Consider the following 19,045-nt stretch of genomic DNA (forward strand, 5'->3'; position numbering starts at 1 on the left):
GTCCTGCAAAGATGAGTACAAGAGCACTGTCACGTTCTGACCTTTATTTCCTTTGTTTTGTATTTATTTAGTATGGTCAGGGCGTGAGTTGGGTGGGCAGTCTATGTTTGTTTTTCTATGATTTGGGGTATTTCTATGTTTCGGCCTAGTATGGTTCTCAATCAGAGGCAGGTGTCATTGGTTGTCTCTGATTGAGAATCATACTTAGGTAGCCTGGGTTTCACTGTGTGTTTGTGGGTGATTGTTCCTGTCTCTGTGTTTGCACCAGATAGGACTGTTTTTGGTTTTCGCACATTTATTGTTTGTTAGTTATTTCATGTCTAGTTCCTTTATTAAAGAACATAAATAACCACCAAGCTGCATTTTGGTCCGCTTCTCCTTCACCACAGGAAAACCCTTACAAGCACAGTGTAGAAGGCTCAATGAGGTTTAGAAGAATCCTGGAGTGTCAGCTAAAGACTTACAGAAATCTCTGGAACATGCTAGCATCTCTGTTGACAAGTCTACGATATGTAAAACACTAAACAAGAATTGCGTTCATGGGAGGACACCACGGAAGAAGCCACTGCTGTCCAAAAAAAGATATTGCTGCACGTCTGAAGTTTGCAAAAGAGCACCCGGATGTTCCACAGCGCTACTGGTAAAATATTCTATGGACAGATGAAACTAAAGTTGAGTTGTTTGGAAGGAACACACAACACTATGTGTGGAGAAAAAAATACACTGCACAACAACATCAAAACCTCATCCCAACTGTAAAGTATGATGGAGGGAGCATCATGGTTTGGGGCTGCTTTGCTGCCTCAGGGCCTGGACAGCTTAGTATCATCGACAGAAAAATGAATTCTCAAGTTCATCAAGACATTTTGCAGGAGAATGTTGGGCTATCTGTCCACCTATTGAAGCTCAACAGAAGTTGGGTGATGCAACAGGACAATGACCCAAAACACATAAGTAAATCAACAACAGAATGGCTTCAACAGAGGAAAATATGCCTTCTGGAGTGGCCCAGTCAGAGTCCTGACCTCAACCTGATTGAGATGCTGTGACATGATCTCAAGAGAGCGGTTCACACCAGACATCCCAAAAATATTGAAACAGTGTTGTAAAGAGGAATCCTTCAAAATTCCTCCTGACTGTTGTGCAGGTCTGTTCCACAACTACAGAAAATGTTTGGTTGAGGTTATTGCTGCCAAAGGAGGGTCAACCAGTTATTAAATCCAAGGGTTCGCATACTTTTTCCACCCAGCACTGTGATTGTTTACACGGTGTGTTAAATAAAGACATGAAAATGTATAATTGTTTGTGCGTTATTAGTTTAAGCACATTGTGTTTGTCTATTGTAGTGACTTTGATGAAGATCAGATCAAATTTTAAGACAAATTTATGCAGAAATCCAGGTAATTCCAAAGGGTTCACACACTTTTTCCTGCCACTGTAACTGCTACCCACCTAAGACCAGACCTGGTACTATGGTCCAACTCTCTGCATGCTGTCTACTTAGTGGAGTTAACAGTGCCTTGGGAGGATATATATGGACGAGGTATACGAGAGGAAGAGGCTGCAGTATGCTAAGCTTGCAGCAGATGCAGAACAGGGAGACTAGACTGGAAAGTGAGGCTTTGCCCAGTGGAGGTTGTCTGTTGTGGATTTGTGGCAACATCTACCACCAGGTTGCTGAAGGACCTTGGTTTCCACGGCCAAGCCTTACTCCAAGCCATCAAGTCAACGTCAGAGGCTGCTGAAAGGGATAGCCAGTGGCTCTGGCTGAAGAGAAAATACCCCAGCTGGGTCCCAAAGTAAGCGGGAAGGAGACTGGGTAGGTATAGAGGGGGGTGGTTCTGGGACGCCAGAATTCACTGTTGAACCCCAATGAAATATCTTCCCTATCCCCATCCCCGTCAACAACATCAAGCAAGTTTTAGGATAGTGCTCTTTTGACACAATGGATTTATAACACAATGTCCTGTGTATTCAGAACTCATCTCTGAACATCTTTGCACCTCAGCTTGACAATGATACAAGTGTAAAGGGGAGTTCGAGGAGTCTGACTTCCCTTAAAGTAGGCCTACTGTATACAAAAAGACTATGTGCCCTGCCAAGGTGCTCTCTCTCTCTCTCTCTCTCTCTCTCTCTCGCGCGCGACAGGTCCTTGTGAGAAAAGACCTTGCCTGTTTTAATCTCTATAATGAATAAGAACATGCCAATGTGGTAATGGATGCCTGCCACTGTGCTGCTGAATTATTCACTGTCTGGGGAACCGGAGGAAAGGTGGCTCGGATCAGATGGAAGCACTGTGTCACTGGCCTACCTGGCTCTTCTTTCTACTGCTGGGAGAGACAGTCAGCCTGCCACATGAGATATAATGCACTAAGAATAGGTGTTCACCTGGATGGGGGATAGAGAGCAGAGCAAGGTACTGCCCAGCCAACATTGCTGTTGTGTGTAGGTGCCTTATGTATCTATCTACAAGATCCAGTAATCAGATTTAGCCAATGTAGATAATCATGAACTGACACTATCCCAATGCAATAAAGAGGATTAAGACCAGACATATCTGTAAATAACAATTGTGTGTCCTATTGGATGATCAGCATAAAAGTTATCACTTTTTGGGTCAGTCCTGATTAAACTACAATACTTTTGACTTTAGCCTGTTGGCTATCTGGGAAATACAGGTAGCTGCCAAAATAAAGTCAACACCAGTAAATTAGGTATACAAGTATACTGAAAGCAGGTGCTTCCACACAGGTGTGGTTCCTGAGTTAATTAAAGGGACACTTCAGGATTTTGGCAATGTCCTTATCTACATCCCAGAGTCAGATGAACTTGTGGATATCAATTGTATGTCTCTATGTTGAGTATGAAGGAAGTTAGGTGTGGTTTCGCAAGCCAAAGCTAAGTAGCTTTAGCACAATGACTGGAAGTCCATGGGTATCTGCTAGCATGCAGATAACCATAGACTTCCAGTCATTGCGCTAACGCTAGTTAGCATTGCACTAGCACTAGTTAGCAACTTCCTTCAAACCCCACACAGAGACATAAAAATGGTATCCACGAGTTCATCTGACTGCAGGGAAGTACATAAAGAGCCTCTTTGCCAAAATCTAGAAGTATCCCTTTAACTCAGGAACCACACCTGTGTGGAAGCACCTGCTTTCAGTATACTTGTATACCTAATTTACTGGTGTTGCCTTTATTTTGGCAGCTACCTGTATTTCCCAGATAGCCAACAGGCTAAAGCCAAAAGTATTGTAGTAGCAATTAACATTAACAATTAACAGCCTAATTCTGATTTCTTTTTCACTCATTGGTTTTTTGACCAATCAGATCAGCTCTGAAAAAGTGCTGAGGTAAAAAGATCTAACGTGTCAAAAGATCAATTAGTGGAAAAAAATATTAGAATTGGGCCTTTGCCTTTGGAAACTCAGCCAAATGAGCATAAGGGGTTTAAAGTGTGTGTGTGTCTCACCAGATCTCAACCTAATTGAAGACATATGGGAGATTATTTTCCACCAACAAACCCCAAATGATGGTATTTCTCATGGAAGAATGATGTTACATCCCTCTAATAGAGTTCCAGACACTTGTAAAAGCTATGCCAAGGCACACTGAAGCTGTTCTGGTGGGTCGTGGTGGCCCAACGCTCTATTAACACACTTTATGTTGGTGTTTCTTTTACTTTTGGCAGTTACCTGTATGAGCAAATAGGAGAGGGCTGTAGTTTCAGAATAATTGTTAAAGTAACTGGCCAGTGAAAATCAAACTTTAAACTTTATATTCTGTTAACTCATATCCAAATACTGTCGTTAACATCAATTTACCAGCTGTTGCTTGAGAGATAGCCATGGGATTTATACATAAACCAAATCATATTTCCATGCGAAATAGACTGCTCTTTCGTTTTTGAAAAAGTATGTAGTGTGAAGTACAATTGTTCTTCATCTATAATTAGAAAGTTTGATCAACGAAGAAAAGTTTGACAATGTTTTGATGTATTTCTGTTTCTTTTAATGTTTTGAAAAAGGTTCAGTACATAAATTGCATTTTGCACAGTTTCAGATTCTCAGCATAAATTGATTGGGTAAGGGAATTGTTAGTCTATTTGTGTTGACTATTGTGTCAACAATTGTTGAGCCCTGTCCATGACCTCACTCTCAATGGAAGGGGGATATGCAACAACAACAAAAACGAATTTACAATGTAAGCGTGTGGAATATGTGAACGCCCATGTTCCCTCATTTAACTGTGGGAATCACGAGACGCCAAGACTGGTGCTGAAGCTAACCACTCTCCTGTTTTATCCTTGATGCAAAGAGAGAAGAAACATGACAAAATTAGGAAAAATAGACTGCCTATATTCTCTGTGTTCATTACATTAAGCCTGGAACCACAAGTTAATGTAGACATAGAGGCCTAGATACAGTAAGGTATTGAGATTATTGAAATGACGTCTGCGCCCAGTGGGACATGCCTAATAGGCCCAAACGTTTTGTTTCATGGGCCATTTAATTGCGTTCACTTCCAAGCGCGCATCACGCTTGCGCACAGTACCTAGGCTATTCCCATGATTTGTAACTTGTAAGTTGAGTAAAGGGGCAGGTGGGGAGAGAGAGAGAGAGAGACAAACCGGGAGGTTCTGCCAATTGAAATAGCTCAGTAACAGCAGCGAGCCAGAGAACCGAGCCTGCCTCTATGTCAGGGCCACTTACCTGCAAGGTGCGCAACGAAGATGATGACCATGAACGGCAAGCAGCATTTCTCTATGCACCCGGTGCTGCAGGAGCCCAAATACTCTGGCCTGCACGCGAGTTCGGAAGGCATGCGCAGGGTGTGTCTGCCTGCCCCGCAGGTATGTTAGTCATTTATTTGAGGCACAAATGTATAATAAAAAATAGACATTTAAAAGGTTTTAAGTGGATCAGAAGGACTTTATTATCCACTACCGTCCTTGTTCTTTCTCTCTCCCTCACAACCCCTCCCTCTCTCTCATCCACATGTCTATTTAAGCAAAGCTGCTACTTTCATATTAATTTTTATGACCTGTGCTTTGAAGAGGGTTCTCCCTGTTCCTGAAATGTTTTTTAATCCTGAGTTGACAGAATTCCCCACTGACTTCAATATGCGCACTCTTGCTTGCAGCTTCAGGGCAATATATTCGGTTGCTTTGATGAGAGTCCACTGGCACGCGCGGAAGCTCTGGCGGCTGCTGACATTGTCTCTCACGGCAAGAGTCACCCTTTCAAGCCTGACGTGACTTACCATACCATGAGTAGTGTCCCCTGCACCCCCAACTCCTCTACGGTGCCCATCACCCACTCCACCACCCTGACCCCTCACCACCACCACCACCACCTCAACCAGAGTTTGGAGGGGGATCTCCTGGATCACATCTCGTCCAGTCTCTCTGTGAGCGGGATGGGGGCTCCGGATTCCTCTATGATGGCCACTCAAGCCCACCAGCACCACCTCCAGACCATGGGTCACCTTCACCAAGCTATGGGCATTGGTCATCCGCACTCCTTGTCTGTGCACAACGGAATGTCGTGTGTCAACGACGTGGAGTCGGATCCTAGGGAGCTGGAAGCCTTCGCTGAGCGGTTCAAACAACGGAGGATAAAGCTCGGGGTGACCCAGGCGGACGTTGGCTCAGCTCTCGCCAACCTGAAGATACCTGGGGTGGGCTCTCTCAGCCAGAGCACTATCTGCAGGTTCGAGTCCCTCACCCTCTCTCACAATAATATGATTGCGCTAAAACCTGTCCTCCAAGCCTGGCTCGAGGAGGCTGAGGCTGCTTACCGGGAGAAAAACAGCAAGCCAGACCTTTTCAATGGCAACGAACGCAAACGAAAACGCACGTCGATAGCCGCACCTGAGAAACGATCTTTGGAGGCATATTTTGCTATCCAGCCCCGTCCCTCTTCGGAAAAAATTGCTGCAATTGCTGAAAAACTGGACCTTAAAAAGAACGTGGTTCGTGTGTGGTTTTGCAACCAACGGCAAAAACAGAAAAGGATGAAATATTCTGCTGTGCATTAGTTCAAATAATGCCTAAAATACGACATTTTGAAGAGATAACGGGGATCTATCAACATCTCATGCCTGACTGGAATTTACTACTGAGACTCTATAGGATTTATTTAAATTTCAATTATTTCGTTCACTTTTTTTGTCCTGTTGTTTAGTTTGGAATTAAACGTATCGTGCTAAAGGTATCTTGGAGGAAATGTTCATTGTTGATTTTATGACTGCCTATGACACCTCTTCAATCACAGAACTAAACTATAGGGCCTAACAAATAGAGGGAGAAAATGACTTCTCTCTCGTGTGATATGTCCTGTTGAATGCTCATAAAACCTGTTAGTTGTTTGGACAATTTAATCAATTACACTAACCATTTTGACGTTTAGGATTCATATTTAACATGGAATGAATGTGTGTTCACTGCATAGGGGTAACACAACCACCCAAAAATGCTAATAAATGTGCTCTCTTTGTGAACTAGCTGAACTTTATTTACCGTTGTGTGTAAACGAGGCAAATACTATTCACATTATTTATGACGCAACACGAGTTGATTTTTTTTAATAGGCTCATTTTAAATAAGGCATGTCAAACCGGCATATTTTGTCATGGACTATTTTGATGTGAAAAATGTAAAACAGTTTGGAGTATCACTGAAATACTATGAGTATTTTTCTTCACTTTTGGATTTCACTTGACAAAATGAGTGAAGTTCAAACTTCATTAATAAATCATTGAATATTTTCTCAAATTCCATTGAATCAGCAATTTATTATTTCGATAAAATTTTGCATGATTATTTTGTGTTTTAGTCAACTGTAGAGAATTAGACATTTGCAGGCTATTACCACTATTACAACAGGCTATTTATTACCAATTTAAAAACATTTAGGTTGAGCTTAAAGTAATTTTGCCATTTGTGTGAGGTAGTATTGTATTTAACTATCTATTTTGTTTCTCGGGTTGGACTAAGGGAGTATTAACTCAGGGTTTGTTCCTGGTCTGAATAAATCCTGCCTCAAGATACAGGCGATACAATCATTGTAAAACCATGAGTTTCACAGAGAACATGACTTGTTTCATTTATGAATTACCAATTCTCTGCTGCGATTAAAAACGAATCATATAGCACATAAATATGATTGAAAAAAAAGTACATATTTCTTTGCTGAATGATAAACCAAAGTCAAACACAATGCAACAATTATATGCACATATAATTTATGTTTTCCTTTCATTGACGCACTGTTACCAGGACATTGGTCCTAATTAGATTGGTTAATAATTAATGCCCTTGTGTCACTGGGTTATATCGTGGGGTTTGAAATTATTAAGTAATGATGATGCAATATTAATTATATATTGGTATAAAACGAAGCTTGGAGCTGTGTGGAGGGCTGACAGTGTATGGGAGCTCGTGACTCGAGGGATAGAGGGGACTCTCACAATGCCAGGTAAGGATTTGAAGATTTCAATGTATCTTTTAAACCAGTACGAAAGTCAAGAGAATTTTTCACGGTTTTTATCTGTGTGTCGTTCCCCCTACCCCTTATATTCTGAGTTTTTGTACTCAAGTTAAATATATTATTATACTAATGTAATACAATAGGAGTTTGAAATAGTATGTGAAAGTACTATTATTGTTTGAACTTGTAATAATAGCAACTCACTTCATTATATTTGTCTTTATTCTCTTCCTGATGAATAAGTGCAGTTGTATGAGTCATTTAGTATTGGATACTTTTTTTCTGTAAAAGTGAAACAGCAGGTCGAGACTTTAAATAAAATCATTATTTGATTCAATTTGTGTAAATTCGATGTATATATTAATTTGAAGTAAAAACAAAAATAACATATTGTTAAATATACTGTAAGTTATTCACTATAACCTGAAGTTATAGGCCACACACGGTATTCTCCCAAGTGTAATAGGCTCTCTGGGTATTTTAGCCAGAGGATCAATATTTAGCATTTGAAAATAAAGTCAGTGGATTTGTAATGTTCTCGTTGATCTTAAAATGGGATTATTTGCTTAGGCAATGCGTCATTTATTTTAATAAAGGATAATTTGAAGGAGGGGCAAAAGCAACATAATAGATCGTCTACTTGCTCATGAGGATAACCTAATGGACATTTTCTCTCTTGTTCTGTGTCTTGGGAACATGTGATATGTGGCTGCAGCTTATTTATCCTGGTTTTAAATCAGGATAAATAAGCTTCACCAAAAAGTGAAATGCTTATATTGTTCAATCTAACTGTTTTGTTATATTTGTTTTCATGTGTTTCTGTTTTATTTTTTTTTACAAACTTTAAAGAATTTCAGAATATATTTCATCTTCCAATGTCTGAAGATTTGCCATATTAATGTTAAAGAAATGACTTAGAGAGGAAGGTTAAATATTTTTTTGGGGCTAGGAAGCGTGTGTAAATTATTGATCGCTGTAATACCCCTATTGATATCATAAACCTCTTGCTATGAGGTAAGTTGAGCTGAAGGTTTGCAAAGACAGGGAGCATGTGGCGAGTGAGGCTCGTTCTATTATTCATTCCCAGTTGGAAAGTATTGCAATTTATCATGCAATAATTGAGCTGCATTACCCAAGCATATTTATCTATTAAACATTCCTATGTGCATTTTCACTTCAGTTCAATTGCAAATTTGCTGCGAAATATAACTTAAATAAGACTCTGAAATCTTAAGAGTATTTTTACAAAGTCAAGGCACAATATTTTTTTTATGAAAAATGTAAGGTATTGCATAATTAACTTAGATAACTTCAGAACTTCATAAGTTGACTTATAAATATATATTTGGACCATATCAATTGAATCATCAAATATTACATTTTGATGTGGTGGGTGGTGGGCTTGTTATGTCTGCATTTGTGGGTGTGAGTGAGTGTTTGAGAGAAAGAGAGACGGGGGGAGAGAGAGAGTTAAGGTTGCTTGGGATGTTTTCATGGACTGGTCAGAGAGACCGTGCTCGACAGAATGGGGATGAGAGCACTGTTTAATTGCGGCAGACTGACTCCCGGACGGTGTTCTGCACTGCGCACCCCTCCTCTCCCTCTTAGCCTATCCTGGTTGGTTAAGTCTTCGGCAGTCCCTGTGAGGAGAGCGAGTGGGGTAGGTAGGGGCGATGGCAGAACCAAGACACCGCCATCTCAATTATTCATAAAGTGCCAGTAGCAACAAACGAGAATGTGACTAATTTGGAGGCAGACAGCTACCTCTGTGCATTTTATTAGTCTTCTCCTACTTTTATCACATGCCAAGCCATTCCAGGAATCAGCCCACAGCTCTTCCCAAGCATGTCATCGAGTCATCCAGAGGGATTCTGTTACTAGGAAACACGAGGCTGCCCTTCAAATGTGAACTTCGTGCGTCCTCTATTCCTTCCATGTCCTCCCTCTCTCTACCCCCCACTTTTCTTTGACTTTCCTTTTCCCTCAGCCTGGGTTTTTCATGAACCTTTCTCTCTGGTGAATGCATTTAATTGAGATGTTTCAACAAAGGTGACAAAGGTGTGTATGTATGACCGTGGATGCTTGCCATGGCCACTGTATAAGTTACCGACATTATCAAAAACAATCTTTCCCACCTTGGCTATTCCTACATATTGTACAGTACTAACCAGTTGCATAGAGTACATATGACACCCAGGTGGGGATTGTTTTTGTCACTTTTAGACTCTCTACATGTGAGGAACCTTGTTACATTACTATTTCAAAGGTTGTTCTACTGGGAAATAAATTGTAAAAAATTCCATTCAATCTATATTTGGGCATTTGTTTCATTAGTCCACTGTTGATACAGTCCCTGTTTTGCATGTCAGCAATCAAGTTTTCAAGATATAGAACTTTCAAAACACAGAAAGTGTCACAGTATGATGCATTTAGCATCATATGATATCTTTTTTTTTAAGCACACTGAAATATTAACTGGGCTACATGGAACCTCTTCCTCTCTCTTAATACTAAACAATACAGCTAGCTGCCCAGAATTGTCTCTCTCCATAGGCTCTTGAATGGCCTCTACATTATGCATGGTGCAGTGGTTATATCAGGCAATTTGTCCCCTGACCTCCCACACGGATACTCTGTTCTTCATTTCAGCACCAGCACAACAGAGACTCACAACAGTCCAGACTCAAATCTATGGTTACCCTTGGACCGAACACCTAAATTCTACAATTTGACAGTATGCAAATGTGTGCTGATGCATGTGTGCAGTTCGCTATCTGTAGTTACCATCACCGTTTGGATACAATTTGTTACTAGGGAAAACACAGTACTGAAGATACACATTTAAATCTGTTCTTATAGCTCACATGAAACGATAAATATGTGCAAAGCCAAGAGCATAAGTATATTTTCTTTCTCTATTTTGTAGTTTTGTTTTACAGTCAAGCGTATGAAACAATGCTTGAATGTCTTCTTTCACTGTGCCACCCAATTTAAACAGTCAGAAGGAGAGGGGGCTTCTGGGAGGACATATAGCCTGGGATGCCACCTGCTTAATTCACCGCCCCCAATAACAGTATTATACACCGCATGCATAATTTAACAGCGCTCCATTATAAAAGTGCCCTGAGAAATGAGATTAACCCACTCAGAAATAACTCACACTGGCGTGATTTCCTTAGAAAAGCACTTGAAAGAGCTCATGAAAGCAGAAACCAGATGAACACATCTCTTCACAGTCTTTAGAAATCTTATCCAAAAAGTGAACCGAGAGAGGGAGAAAGGTAAGAAGCTTTCAAAATAGCACGGCCATATTGTCACGCCTCTACTTCTCCAAGTCGATCACATCAGATGGGTTCACATTGTGACCTGTGGAGTTTGACAGTAAGGTCTTGTGACAACAGGCGCCCATAGAAAGCGTCCAAACCAAAGCACTAGAGTGGGCTGCAGGCACATTATTGTCACGAGTTCATGCTGTCACTCTCCATGGACTGACTTTTGAAGAGACATGAAAACAGTGCGAGTCCATAGAGGGGCCCCGGGTTATCCTACAGCAGATGCAGTCATTGGTCCCCTCCTCCCCAGGCCTGAAGGCTGCCCTGGGGCTAAACTCCCCAAAGCACAAGATGAAAAACCCTGCCAATGAATCAGGGTGAGGCGTACAAATAGCTAGTATTCCTGAGCTCAATTATGTGGGGCTTTTATATGTGGTTCTACCTGCACAGATCAGATTCGATCTGGGAAGCCTGTGTGATCAAATTGAACCGAAGGGCAGATTCCATAGCCTCTGGGCACCAGCTCATTACTGTTTTATTAGGGATTCCCTGTGGGATTGTGATCCTAACTGTACTATAGAAAGATAGATAGGGAGAGGGAAACCTTCCTTCATATTCGGTTAACACCTTATTTGGATAGTTCATCTGTAGATGTTGTAAAGCTACAACTACAGTCAGCTGCGGGCCAATTCTTTCTTGAGCGGATGGTCAGGGGGCCAGAACACAATTACAGATCATTTCTAGACTGCAAATTGACCGCAAGAAGCCCAAACAGATAACATTGGACTAAAACATAATTTTAAACCTTGCTTAAATTTGTATTAGATCACATCTCTATTATGTGTGGGAATACTTTGTAACAGATGTCCAAAATTAAAATGTATTGGAGTGGATTTTCTGGTCTTTTATGTCCAAAAATAAATATATTTTAAAATAATCTTTGTTTTCTTGCTCAATTTTTTTTGGGGGGCCAAATAAAATCACCTGCGGGTAAATTGGCCGGCAGTTGGGGAACACTGCTCTACAGACTATCAGTAACATTTCAACTATCTACTAACCATAACGCTTACCCTTATTCTAAACCTAACCCTAGCAAGCAGTTGCTTGTCAACAGACAGTTTGTTGATAGTGTGACCATCTGTAGAGCATTTACAGACGGACTATCCAAATAAAGTGTGACCTCTGCAGCTAAGCCAAATAGGTTTCCTTGAGACATACAAATAAGGGCAGGCAAGGATGCGCAACACTCCAGAATATATCAAACTAAATGTAGCTCACCCATGTTTACCTTTAACAAATGATGAAATATTAAGCAAAGCTGAATAATTTAGTATCTCCATGAATAATCATATTCTCTCTGCCTCAATGAGTTCATAGGTCAGTGAGAAGCACCACCAGCAGGCCGCAGTGTTGCACTGTAAAAAGTGGCAGTGACAACAGAGGGAGGAAGCTGTTGGTTTTATTTATACTGAACAAAAATATAAAACACAACATATAACAATTTCAAAGATTTCACTGAGTTACAGTTCATATGAGGAAATCAGTCAATTTAAATTCATTAGGCCCTAATCTATGGATTTCACGTGACTGGGAATACAGATATGCATCTGTTGGTCACAAATACCTTCAAAAAATGTAGGAGCGGAGCAGAAAACCAGTTAGTATCTAGGGTGACCACCATTTGCCTCATGCAGCACGACACATAAGTTGATCAGGCTGTTGATTGTGGTCTGTGGAATGTTGTCCCACTCCTCTTCAATGGCCGTGCGAAGTTGCTGGATATAGGCGGAAACTGGAACACGCTGTCGTACATGACGATCCAGAGCATCCCACACATGCTCAACGGGTGACATGTCTGGTGAGTATGTAGGCCATGGACGAACTGGGACATTTTCAGCTTCCAAGAATTGTGTACAGATCATGCTGAAACATGAGGTGATGGCAGAGGATGAATGGCACGACAATGGGTCTCAGGATCTGTCACTGTATCTCTGTGCTTTCAAAGTGCCATTGATAAAGTGCAATTGTGTTCGTTGTCTGTAGCTTATGCCTGCCCATACCATAACCCCACCGCCACTATTGGGCATGCTGTTCACAACGTTGACATCAGCAATCCGTTCGCACACGCAGTCCACGGTTGTGAGGCCGGTTGGATGCATTGCCAAATTCTCTAAAACGAGGTTGGAGGCAGCTTACGGTAGAGAAATGAACATTAAATTCCCTGGCAACAACTTTGGTGGACATTTCTGTCAATTGCATGCTCCCTCAAAACTTGAGACATCTGTGGCATTTTGTTTGTGTGACAAAACAGCACATTTGAGTGGCATTTTATTGTACACAGCACAAGGTGCACCTGTGTAATGAGGTGTAATCAGTTTCTTGATCGTCCATCCACCTGACAGGTGTGGCATATCTTGGCAAAGGAGAAATGCTCACTAACAGGGAAGAAAACAAATTTGTTCACATTTGCGAGAACTTTTGAGCGTATGGAACATTTCTGGGATATTTTATTTCAGCTCATGAAACCAACACTTTTACATGTGGCATTTATATTTTTGTTCAGTGTAGTAATGAGATAACACATGAATGATTGCATGCCAGTAGTGAAGCTCCTGCTGTCTCTACTGTATGGCCTCCCTTCAGAGCTCACTTTGCATCAATTCAGTGATCATTGTCCAGGGAAGGAAGGGAGTGGCAAAGTGCATTCACTTCAAAAGCTCTTCATTCCCAGCATTTACATTATGTCCCACCAGATAGATGTAGAGCATCTCACATCAAATCATGGCTAGCAAACACAAAGTAATGGCGATTTCAAGGGCCATGAGAATACAGTTGAGTAAAATGTTAGTAAATTTAGCTACTGTTTCACACCAGCCCTGCCATTTCAGTGGAAATTAATGACCAGTCTAACCTGACCATTGACAATTCATGGAAATCCTGGAAAATGTGTAAGTTAAAAACAAGACTTTGAACTTTAGTCATGAAAAACCTTTATTTCAGTACAAATATTGTAATATAAAATTATGCATATTATTTAACAGGTGTGCATTAGATTATCAATATGCTACTCAGGTAAAAGAAAAATAAAAAAGATTAACATTATATAATTAAAATACTTCCCTTGGTAAAGTCATTTAACGCCACTTTAACTTAAATAAAACGGTCAACAAACAATAAATAAGCAGATTAGCATTGTGTTGAGATGTTGTAGATCTCATGGTTTGGAGTTTATTTTTTGGCCACATTCTTTTAGGTTGAGGAGAAGTCTCCTCAGCTCCACCTGGTTGCCCTCCACCTGGTTGTCTTGGCTCTTCACAACGGTGCACTTCTGCTGTAATAAGAGAGCATCAGACATCAACATCAAAGACTCTCACCCAGCGCATGTGCCTTCATTTGGTCACGTCTTCTTAAGAGGCAGAAACCACTGCAGGTCAATGAGCTGCTTTATTAATAGAACACTTTAGTAACTTACAAGTTTGTTGTAAACCCTCAGATGTCGGACAATCTTTCCCTCCTCACCAAACGCGTCATTTTTCACGGAGGCCAAGATTGTCTCAGCTTCGCAGAAGAACTCCTGTAAAATAACATTGGTTTCGTTAACGAAAGTTTCCACATATTCAAGCGCCATACATAATCTTTTTTAATTTTTTTTTTACATCAACTGTAAATATTTTTCAATTATACATATGATCTTATTAACACCAAAATGTCGAAGGGGGCAGAACATTTAATCACATCACCTTGCACTTTGTGGTGGTCGCAGTCAAATGTGTTACATCTATGAGTAATGTTTCCAGAAGTTCCTGGAGTAAAAGACAACTGTGAGAGGTTTGTTGCACACTTTTAAAATGTCAAAACAATAAGGCAGAGGAATCTTATAGAATATAAGAACAGCGTGGCTCTTTGCCATTGTCAACAAGCTAACCCAAAGTTTGTTGCAGCTGTTTGATCAGCTCTTACCTCTGACAGAGTGTGTGTGTATTGTCCTGCCATGCTAATAATTGCCTCTAAATTGGAATTGTGACTTCTATGCTGCCGGTGCGCTGCAGCGTTGGCAGGCAGAGTTCCAGAGTCAAATAGCACCATCGCAACAGAGAGGAGAAGGATCGCCGTCTTCATCTTTGGTTGGGTTGATTTGCCAAAGCTAAGTAGTACTAAAGAAGTCCTTGTACTTCAGAGAAGTTGAGGTGCAGCAGGTAATAATTTAATGCCAAATGTGAGGACTACTCAGTGAACAGATTATTTATACACAGGACCCAGGATATTTTCCCCCCACACATTTTATTGCAGTGTCAGCTGATAGACTCAAATATACAGTTTGAGACACATTATGAATATCTTGATTGAGATGTGGTTGATTAGCAAGCGTCACCAAGACCAGAGGCGTTTCGCCGAATACCGGATAAAAGTGGTAATCAACGACGGGGCCTCAAGGTCTTATCTACCAATTAACTTCATCCTGCCAAAGAACAGAAATCCCTCCTAAATCAAAGGATGTGAACAGAAACTACTATGGTCTTCTTTAGGCACAGATCCCAACGCCAACTGGAATACAGTACTGTAGTGCAGCTTTTTTTCGCTCTCGAGTCAACTAAGGCATTTTATATATATTTTTTAAAATAACATTTGTAGTGCCATGTGCCTATTATAACAATCATGGCCTTGATAGACTAGTATCAATCAAGTCTTTGGATGGTGTCTGACACTCAGTGCAGGTAGGAGGTGAGGGAGGAGACACTGCACTTGGTGATCTCAGAGCACTGGTCCATGTTCTTCCTGATACGGTAGAAGTGTTCCACGTAGCTGGAGCGTCCCATGAGCTCCACAAAGTCCTCGTCATGGGTGATGATGAGCAGCTGGAAGTTGCGCTGGCGTGAGCGGCTCTTGATGATTCTGAGCAGAGAAAAGTAGTGTCAAAATATTTGTACAATAGTATTCCTATACTATTAATGTACTTTTCTTCAATGACAACACCCACTGTACAAGGGGGATGAGCGCTAGAATGAAACTACTCTGGTCTTTAGGAGGGCCAAGTCATTGAGAGGTGTAGAAGAGTCATTATACAGACATACTGCATCTTCCAGCGGGCTGGATATAAGGGCTGGTAGAGCCCCAAAGACTAGACTGGATTTGAAATGATGAAAAGACAGTAAGCTAACTGCAGAGAGGGGGAGGGAATAGATATTAGATACATCAATAGATATGACTTTTGTGGTCAGAGAGCCCAATGTCTGAACCAGTCAGGTTGTCTATGGTAATACCGATGGGCTATACCAGGTCTAGCGTGTGACCACGATTATGTGTGCAAAGTCAATAAGCTGGGTCAAGCCAAGAGTCAAGATGTATGTTGAAGTCTCCCAACAGCACCAAGGAGGAGCACAGAGTGGTGATGAGTTCAGTTAGAAACCATGGGTTAGGTTTGAATCAGACAGCTCAGTCAAACCCTGGATTAAGTTTGGGACAGACAGTTCAGTTAGAAACTCTGGGTTAGGTTTGAATCCGACAGTTCAGTCAGAAACTCTGGGTTAGGTTTGGGACAGCGGTAGATGAGATGATAAAAAAATTGCTGGGGTGATACGTTTCCAGATTGCAAAGGACTTGGCCCAGCAAAATTAGATGACAACTAGAATTAATGTGCGTGTCCTATGCTGAACTATACAGCTGAAATCTGGAATTGTGAAAGAATCCCATAATGTTTCTACATGAAGATACAGTGAGCTCCAAAAGTATTGGGACAGTGACAAATATTTTGTTTTGAAATTATATAATGACTGAGGTTAAAGTACAGACTGTCAGCTTTAATTTGAGGTTTTTTTTTCCATCCTTATCGGGTAAACCATTTAGAAATGACAGCACTTTTTGTACATAGTCCTGCCATTTTAGGGGACCAAAAGTATTGGGCCACATTTACTTACATGTGTATTAAAGTAGTCAAAAGTTAAGCATTTGGTCCCATATTCATAGCGCGCAATGACTACATAATGCTTGGATACATTTTCTGCTCGTTTTGGTTGTGTTTGAGACTATTTCGTGCCCAATAGAAATGAATGGTAAATAATGTGTCATTTGAGTCAACTTTAATTGTAAATAAGAGAATATGTTTCTAAATGCTTCTACATTCAAGTGGATGCTACTACCATGATTACAGACAATCCTGAATGAACAGTGAATAATGAGGAGTGAGAAAGTTGGAGGCATAAATATCACCCCCCCCCCCCAAAAAAAATGCTAACCTCCCCCTTATTGTAATGGTGAGAGGTCAGCATGTCCTGGGCATATGATTTTTGAAAATCTAACTTTCTCATTCATCATTATTCATGACTCATTTTGGACTATCCATCCACATTAAAAGTGTTTAGTAACATATTATATTCTTATTCACAATAAGGCTACCTGGGGCGGCAGGTAGCCTAGTAGTTAGAGCGTTAGACTAGTAACTGAAAGGTTGCAAGTTCGAATCCCCGAGCTGACAAGGTGAAAATCTGTCGTTCTGCCCCTGAACAAGGCAGTTAACCCACTTAACTGACTTGCCTAGGTTTAAAAAATATTTAAAAAAGTGACTCCAAAACGACTTTTTTTTACCCTTCATTTCTATTGGGTGCAAAATAATCTGAAACACAAACAGCAAATGCATCCAACAAGTTTGTAGAGTCACATTGTGTGCTTGGAATATGGAAGTTAATTTGTCCTAATACCTTCATTCCCTAAAATGGGGGAGAGGACTATGTACAAAAAGTTGCTGTAATTTCTAATCCGTTCACCCGATATGAATGAAAGTACCCTCAAACTAAAGCTGAAAGTACCCTCAAACTAAAGCTGAAAATACCCTCAAACTAAAGCTGAAAGTACCCTCAAACTAAAGCTGAAAGTACCCTCAAACTAAAGCTGAAAGTACCCTCAAACTAAAGCTGAAAGTACCCTCAAACTAAAGCTGACAGTCCGCACTGTAACCTCAGTCATTGTATAATTTCAAATCCAAAGTGCTGGAGTACAGAGCCAAATCAAAAAAAGTGTCACTGTCCCAATACTTTGAGCTCACTGTAGTTGAGCTTTCCTTGGAGTGCATACGTTTGCTCAAAGCAAGGGAAATGTTGCCATTCAGATGTAGCAGGCTATTGGACAAATGGACTCACTCCACAAGGGCGTGTGCGAGGGACTCGATGTTCTCCCTGTCTAGGTTGGTTGTGGGCTCGTCCAGGGCCAGGATACCACAGTTCAGACAGAAGGTCTCAGCCAGAGCCAGACGGATGATGAGGGAGGCCAGGACCTAAACATACATGCACACTGACACGTCATCATCAAATTTACCAACACACTGCCACCCCTATATCCATAAGGGGATAATGCCCTCTCTGACAGCTATCTGATGAGCAACAGGAAGTAGGTAAAGCATCCAGCACTGCACCTTCTGGCCGGCACTGCAGCGACCCCTCATGTCCAGCGCCGTGTCTCCCTTCACCATCACCACACGGTAGTTATAGGTCCTCCTCTTCACTCCCGCCCCGGAAGAATTCTCATCCACATCAGAGCGGATCTCCACATACTCAATGTCTGGAGAAGAGCAAGGGAGGAAGAACATTTAGACTTAAAAATCGATAATCACATGACAAATTGATACAGTATGGGGTGACAACACAGCCGCAAAGCGTGGTCATAATGCAGCAGGGCTGCCCAACCCTGTTGCCGGAGAGCTACCGCTCTTTAGGTTCTCACTCCTAATCTAGCACACCTGATTATAAAAACGAGTTGGTTGACAAACTGAATCAGGTTAGTTACAATTTCTATTGGGCAGTCCTGTTAAACAGCATACTGCTACACCCTTCTAAAGTGATACAAGATGGATGGGGGTTGGAGATAAATTGGATACTTTTATTGAAGTTATAACATTACGAAATATATATTCCACGCAGGCACATGTTTTCAGTTGAGCACTTAAACTAAAACCACACTCGCTCAGAGACCTTGTCCTCGGTATGTGCTGCGCCAGAGGTCCCGGATGATTTTGTTGATCTCCTCCATCTTCATACTGTGAAACTTCATTATGGTTCTGTAGAAGAGGACAGTGGGTACAACTGAAAATGGGCAAAAACTCTGGATAAGATGACATTGGCATTGATGCCTTTCAACAGGATTAGACATAGGCCTACCAGTAAGTGATAGAAAAACTTCAAATAAAGATTAAGAGAGGGATAAAGATTTTAAGACTGGGTGGGTGTAGAGCTGGGCCAATGAACCGTAAAACAGACACCGACCACTTAAAAAGGACCTTTCACTGACAGTTAT

General features: G+C 41.1%; 2 protein-coding genes across 3 annotated transcripts in view; one reads left to right on the top strand and one right to left on the bottom strand.

Moving 5' to 3' along the window:
• The first annotated feature begins 4,732 nt into the window (after positions 1-4,732).
• LOC139422077 (POU domain, class 4, transcription factor 3-like) lies at positions 4,733-6,547 on the top strand. Its single transcript, XM_071173224.1, has 2 exons — positions 4,733-4,852; positions 5,149-6,547. Exons 1-2 carry the CDS (start codon positions 4,733-4,735, stop codon positions 6,037-6,039), a joined length of 1,011 nt encoding a protein of 336 aa, XP_071029325.1. The 3' UTR covers positions 6,040-6,547.
• Positions 6,548-14,949: 8,402 nt separating this feature from the next.
• The window catches only part of LOC139420818 (RAD50 homolog, double strand break repair protein), a 44,192-nt gene continuing 40,096 nt past the window's right edge, over positions 14,950-19,045 (bottom strand). Inside the window, exons 23-26 of one of the 2 annotated variants that reach the window (XM_071171121.1) lie at positions 18,724-18,809; positions 18,168-18,313; positions 17,896-18,029; positions 14,950-15,655 (exon numbers count right to left, since the gene is read on the bottom strand). In XM_071171121.1, the coding sequence (XP_071027222.1) occupies positions 15,469-15,655; positions 17,896-18,029; positions 18,168-18,313; positions 18,724-18,809 (553 nt within the window). In that variant the 3' untranslated portion in view covers positions 14,950-15,468. The remainder of the gene's footprint in view (positions 15,656-17,895; positions 18,030-18,167; positions 18,314-18,723; positions 18,810-19,045) is intronic. The other variant, XM_071171123.1, reaches the window with a different exon arrangement.

Source organism: Oncorhynchus clarkii, chromosome 12 (genome assembly GCF_045791955.1).
Source record: "Oncorhynchus clarkii lewisi isolate Uvic-CL-2024 chromosome 12, UVic_Ocla_1.0, whole genome shotgun sequence".
NCBI classification, from domain to species: domain Eukaryota; kingdom Metazoa; phylum Chordata; class Actinopteri; order Salmoniformes; family Salmonidae; genus Oncorhynchus; species Oncorhynchus clarkii.

Bases quoted from the DNA above. Each gene is read 5' to 3' on its own strand.
- LOC139422077 (XM_071173224.1), top strand. From the start codon at position 4,733: ATGATGACCATGAACGGCAAGCAGCATTTCTCTATGCACCCGGTGCTG. The intron at 4,853-5,148 runs GTATGTTAGTCA...TTGCAGCTTCAG, and splicing joins TGTGTCTGCCTGCCCCGCAG to GGCAATATATTCGGTTGCTT.